At 38.7% G+C, this 6,671-nt stretch overlaps 1 protein-coding gene across 1 annotated transcript in view; it reads left to right on the forward strand.

The window, feature by feature from the left end:
• OMA1 (OMA1 zinc metallopeptidase) overlaps positions 1-6,082 on the forward strand; it is a 30,996-nt gene extending 24,914 nt beyond the window's left edge. Inside the window, exon 9 of the mRNA XM_048861202.2 lies at positions 4,114-6,082. Within this exon, the coding sequence (XP_048717159.1) occupies positions 4,114-4,338 (225 nt within the window). The 3' untranslated portion in view covers positions 4,339-6,082. The remainder of the gene's footprint in view (positions 1-4,113) is intronic.
• The last annotated feature ends 589 nt before the right edge of the window (positions 6,083-6,671 follow it).

The following is a 6,671-nucleotide window of genomic DNA, read 5'->3' on the forward strand; positions in this document are numbered from 1 at the left end:
AAATACTTTCACATGATGACACAGTACAGCATTTTGAATATATACGTCATAACTTGCCTTTGAGCAGGATGGGATCTGGGTCTTATAGCTGCTTCTATTATTATGAGGGTAGTTTAGAGAACTAGTACTGTAACCCAACATGAAAATTGCATCTGAAATGTAGAACTCCAAATACAAATATTCAAAACCTATAACATGTATTTTATTTACAATTAACTTTAAATTTCCAAGTAATAAAATTGGAAGCTTGATTCTGCAACACAAACTTCAGTGTTCTATGTTTTGGTGACCAATTTGTCTAATATCCATTATATTTGCCCTCTTTTTGAGCTGCCATACTGCGCACAGTCCTTGGATATAGAACAGTCTCTTGGAGGGATATGTAATTCTGTGCAAGATTTTTTATTTTTCCCTTCCTCCCCCCACCCCAATCCTCTTTTCTCAATCTTGTGAGTTTAGTAAAATCAGAATTGGAATGCATAAGTGACTCATGCTTATGAATTTGTAATTATTTTAGGGTTCTCAACTATAGCAAACAGATTATTTGAACATAAAGGTAAAAGTGAAGTACAAGAAAATATGTACAAGCCCTGTGTATATACTATACAAGCACTATTCATTTTCCAGGATTTCATTTTGTCTGTGACATGAAGTAAAGGCAAATATTTTACTAGCTAGTGTAATTGAATTGGCCTCTACATTTTATGAAGTTAACAAGCTTGACAGTAACATTTTCTAAATGAGAGAGAGAGAGAATACTGTACTTAGACCTGACACACACACGAGTGTCTACTTCAGGCCCAGAACAAATAGGCTGTTACAAGAGTGCTGTTTTGAGAGATGATAGTTTTAGAAAACATATTAGAAAAAAGGTTATTTTCTTTCACCCGCCTCCCCTGGAATGTCATTGTATCCAATTGCTGGTGAAAACTTTTCAATCTATGATGAAAATGCTAAAGCAACTTGGACACATCTTTTCCTGCAGCTTTCCCTTTAAAGGTGGTTGTGACAGCCATGGAGCTGTGTAACATAGTTACTGAGAGAGACTGTATTACACTGGAGTAATGAAATGTTTACTGCACACTTAGAATGCTTTTATTCCAGGAGGACTGTTGCCAAAAAGGGAGTGACCCCAGGAAAGGACACTCCCCGCTCTCCATGCACACTTGAAAAACAATCCGGTTTTGTGGATCTTACATTCTGCCTCCAACAAGTCATATGCCTTGTTTTGCCAAGGCTGTGAAATAGGGGTATGTCTACACAGTCCACAGAAGCGAGTGCCCCAGCTCGGTCAACAGACTCATGCTAGCGCTCTAAAAATAATAGTTGGGAGCACTTCGATGTTGCAGCTTGGGCTCTCAAACACGTCCCCCCTCTCCCCCTTCAGAGGCCAAGCTTCAGCCCAAGCTGCAACTTCAAAGTGCTCCCTGCTCAGCTATTTGAGCACTAAGGAGAGCCTGGCTAGCCTGAAACTGTTGACCCAGGCTGGGAGGCTCGCTTACAGAAGTTATGTAAACATAACCTAACAGATCAAAGGGCTGTAATCAATTAAAATGTGATTTGGTCTTGGGGAAGAGGGACAGTAGGGGGAGATCAAAAGGACTAAACAGCTCTTAAAGAACTCTCTCTCTGAGGCTGAGGGAGAGAATGGTTTGAGCTAAGGGAATGAACTGACCCCAGAGGCCTTGGTGGTCTGTAGGAGAATTATGCCTACCAGGATTCCCATGTGGAAGATGGTTTCGTACCTAGATATGTGTACAGTCTGTTTGATTGTTTTAAGAACTGGTTTTCTCTGAAATGCATTTGGTCTAATAAATAATACTTTGCATTAAAAGGACTGTCAGATCACTGGGTACCACTGTCATTGTCAGTCCGTTAGTAAGGCCTTCTGAGGTAATCACAGTGGTAAATTGTATGCCTTTAATTAGGAATGTCTATGCACGATCCTTACAACTAAATTAGCTGGATTGGATGGTGGAAATGGAGTTTCTTGAGCAACCCCAAATTATTAGAAGTTATGATAGTGATATTGAAGGTAGGCATTGGGAGGCTTTATCTTTCAGAAAGAATACATTGTAGGCTTCTTGAACATTTTAATGGTTCTGCTGCATTGAGTACATTATTTGCATTAAAAAAAAAAATAGCAGGAGCCAACTGAGCTTAGGAAAGAGCATCCACTAAATAGAACTGGATCCTCTGTGCCAAGGACAAATATCCACATGCAAAATCATTGCAAAAATCACTCACTCACTAGAATGTGGATGCAGCTCTGTCTTTAACAGGAAGGCCTATGCTAAACATAGCCTTTCAACTGTCATAACAGTAGACTTCATTTTGTTTTTTATGGACTGTGAATTGGTGTGTTTTAATCATGCACCTCCAGCTGCTTTGTGTAATAAGAAAGTAGAGGCCTCTGCAGGGTAAGAATATTGCATATAATTCTTGATGTTGTTAACTCCTATATTTTAGATAAGTGAACCCAAGGAAGGAAGATAGGCTTACATAGCCAAGAAAACCAGAGATTTAAAACTGCTAAATTAATTTAAAGAGGATTACTTTGCCCTTTTCAAGATACAACGTAAATCTTTATATTTCTTCTTGCCTTGAATAATGTTGCTTGACATTAATGTAGTCTTGCAGCAGCTTATGTTCTGCAAGAGAACAAGAGAAAACTTTTAATCTGTCATTATAAATATCAGTTTTGAAATTGATTGGTTACTAAAGCAGAACTGGGTTGATATGTATGATAAAATTTAGGGAACATTTGGGTGATTAGCTTGCAAAACAACAAATGTTGAACTTAACTTTCTTTTATTAAATAAAAACATATAACTGAGAGGAGTCTATGAAGCCCTAAGCCCAAAGTTGTGTCTGTGATGATTCAGACACTATATTTCAACCAGAAACTATCAGATAGCGCAGATGAGAAACACTTGTCATGTCTCTGGAATGTGCCTTTTTCTAAAGGCCAGTTGGAGCTATTAAATTCCATTTGTTTCTAAGCAAGTTCCAGAGATATCAGTTTATTGCACTGAAAGGATTTTCGTTAGAAAAACATGGTTTCAGAACCTCTTTGTAAGAGGAGCTATTAGGCTAGACTTTTCTTTTAAAAACTGCAGAAGTCATCTGTACGTACTGCCTCTATTGGAAGGATCTGAATGAATTTCAAATTGAGGCAAATCCTTCCCTCCCTGTAGGTATATAAGGAATCATATAAGGCAGCCCTTGCTCACTATGTTAGTAGCAGGGCAGTATATCTACTGAACAGGTAGGTGAGGGAGGAGGACAAGCCGCTGTGTCCACATACATACACTTCACATTGCAAAAGTGAATGTGGCTATTCTAGTCTGTAGTACACCTAACCCAAGGGTGAATTTTTTTTTTTTAAAGGATCTGCAGTATGAACTTTCTCTTCTCTCACTCTGGGTCTAAGCCACTATTTTCTGTAGTTTCTCCATAACACCCAGCCCAATGGCTAGGGCAGCATTTAGCTGTAAGTAACTCAAGGAAACTCTGACAAGAACTCTTCTGGAACATGAGATTAGGAAGAGAATCGGGACGAATAGAATAAAACAAAAAGGGAATAAACTTTCTGATGCATGGATTAAAAATGCAACTGTGTGGTCATTTGCCCATCAAGTGTGTGTTCTGCTTTCTTTCAGTAAGGCTAAGAAGCATTTAACAGCAGATATGAAAGTGGCCACGATAATGATCGGTACTAAATATTAGAATGTATTATGACTTTACATTGTTTTGTTAAATTACAGGAGTTTTGTGGATTTTCAATGCTGTATAGAGTTAACGCCATGGTACCATGCCTCTTAAAGTATCCATTCTTCATGGAGCTGGCTGAGAAAACATTCTCCTTAGAAACAGTATCTTTTACCGTATTAATGGCTCTTCTGTCCCGAGTCTTGCTTTCCCTCGATAAATTGTCAGATAATATGTATATAGACCTAATACTGAAGTCACCAACATATAACTAGCAAATACAATTCATACTAGAAAGCTAAGGGACTGACTGTCATGCACTAAACTGCATGCTCCAAAATTGTTTTTACCTACAACAGTATTTTAGTAAGTTGATTTGATTTCTTCTGCTTGTTTTCATAGGCGCTTAAAATAAGAGAGAGCTGCAATTGCCCCTCTCTTCCTGGACCAGACCCTCGCCTCATTTTCAAACTTAACATGCAGCATCTTCTGGAAGCATCTAAGGATAAAGAAGGCCTGAATGCTACTGAGCATGATCTTGCAAAGCCAAAAGTGGACTTTCCTTCTGCTCAAAAGGAGGAAAAGATTCCAATAACTTTTGCAGTTAAAAAGGAACCGACAAACTGAAGGGAAAAACATTCACCTGAAAAACTTTACAAACAGTTCACTGAACAGATTTTTTTCCTGCAAGACTTTTGATCCTTTTGGGACGATAAAATGGACAGACAGCTACAAATCATGTTTGTACTTCCATGGTGCCGAAAATCAATTGAAGGAAACTTATTTCTCTGTATCACAATGTAGATCAAGCCACCAGTATTCTGTGTTCCCAAACTTGTGGTGATCTCCCACTCAGTGCAATGAGGAACTCTCCCACATACAAGAGAGCAGTGTATTGGAGTTGAGACTCTTATTCAAGAAGGGATGCTAAACATAAATCACTTCAGTTGTGGGGCAAAAATCTCTGTACAATCCATTCGCACAAATAGAAAAGAAGCAATAAAATGGCCTAATTGGATGGCTTTCTGCTGGGATTTTTCTTATTTAATATCTTTTAAAGGCACTTTAGAATACGGGTTGTTTTACCGTTTCACTTCAAAGCAATCCAAAAGGGTTGTGCAGAATTGTATTGAAAAATGAAGTCAGAAAACGTACAAGGGAATCTTTTTCCTTTTAAAAATCAGTAAGAACTGTCACTTGTAGCACTGGGCTATTTTGCAAGTGATTGCTTAAAATAGTGTCTCTTTAAACAATCAAGATGCTTCTTCAAAGGCCAGATTCGCTTCAGAGGCAGCTGGTCTGGACAGATCAGCGCTTGAATATTAGTGATTGGTACTCTATAAATTAAGTGGTCAAATCCTATGAAACTTCTAAGCTATACAGAGGATGCACCTTTGAAAGTTTATTTCTCCTTAGGAAACTGCTATCTAATGCTAGTTTAGAAGTCTGTCTCTCAAGTCTGTCCCTCATACTGGGGAGATGATTACTTGGAGTTGCTGGGGGAAGAATGGATAATGAGTGCAGTTCCCAGTGCAAGGCCTTGTTTGGAGTTGATCAGGTAAAGAAGGAAACTTGAAGGAGATGCCACCAAAATGAAGTTTGGGAAAGTATGAGGCTATGCCTCTGCCCCATTGTACAGTGAGCTTGTCAGATTGAATAGAGGAATGTGACCTCCCCTCATTGGCTAACCTACTTGGGGTCCCTAATGCCAAACTTGATTTGAGGAGCCCCTTATCAGGGTTTATATAGGTGGAAGGCAGAAGATTTCTCTGTTGCTTCAACTCATGTAAGTTTGGGGAGCCAATCTTCCTTCGTTTCCTTGCCAGCTTGAGAGTTAAACTAGCAGGCTGTGCAGCCTCATTTGATGAGGTTAGGAAAAAGTCCAGAACCAGACAGAGCATTGTAATGTGACGCTAAGAATCCCCTCCCCAAGAAGTTCCCTGCTACAAATTTATTTTATTCTTTGTTCTTTCATGATGGACTGACCTTTCCTCCCTTTAGCTAGGCCTTCCATGAAGCACAGCCAGCACATCATGTTTATTTTCAGCTGGTTGATAGGCTCTTGCTTTCCAATTCATGAAAATATAGTGTGCTAATCTTACTGAACTAAAAGAATGATACAGTGAACAGAAGAGGAAGAAATCCCTTTCTTTTACTGATTGAAGTGTATGATCTAACTGTATGTATTGTTTTGGGATCCATTTTTTATTAAAGTTCAAGAAGAAAATTACTGATGCTTTCCTATGTAGTAAGTGGGAAAACTGCAGGATTTTATTAGGATGTTTGACAATGTGCATCACATCACATGGTACAGATAGAATTTGAATGTTCTTGTTTATAATAAAGGGGAAAACTGAAATTTTAGAATGTACCACGCAAAGCACAATTTCTTTTAGTTTCGTTGGAACGCAGACTTTTTTGAAAAGACCATATTCAGCACTGGTTGTTGGCACAGAGTCTGATAAAGAGTTTGTGAACAATAGTTTATTTGCTGACTTAACCCAAAGCACTTGGGTCCTTTGAGCCATCTAACATCTCTGTTTGGGGGTGAAGGGGCTGTATGGGCAAGGTTGACTGCGCTGATGTTTTCCAGGCCAGATTATGTATTTTTAGATTGACTGCATATTACTTGCAAGCTATTTTTAAATTTGTATGCAAGACGCCACTGGCAACAGGCAGAAGGTCCAGCCTGACCATTATCCATCCATCCATCCATCCATTTTTATTCTTTGTGACAGGAGTTTATGTAACAGATGTTCAGCAATGTATTAAGGCATTTGGACATTGTCACCTGAAGGTAAACAGAAAAACACACCATTTAGATTTCCCTGTAGATTTTATAACTTAAACTGTATAGTCAAGACCCCTATGCTTTTTCCCTCCCACCACAGTGTCAAAGCTTATTTTGTTATCCTGTCCTTCTCGTTAACATACAACATGATTTTATGTCAGGGAAGATG

This window comes from Caretta caretta, chromosome 8 (genome assembly GCF_965140235.1).
Source record: "Caretta caretta isolate rCarCar2 chromosome 8, rCarCar1.hap1, whole genome shotgun sequence".
Classification (NCBI taxonomy): Eukaryota; Metazoa; Chordata; order Testudines; family Cheloniidae; genus Caretta; species Caretta caretta.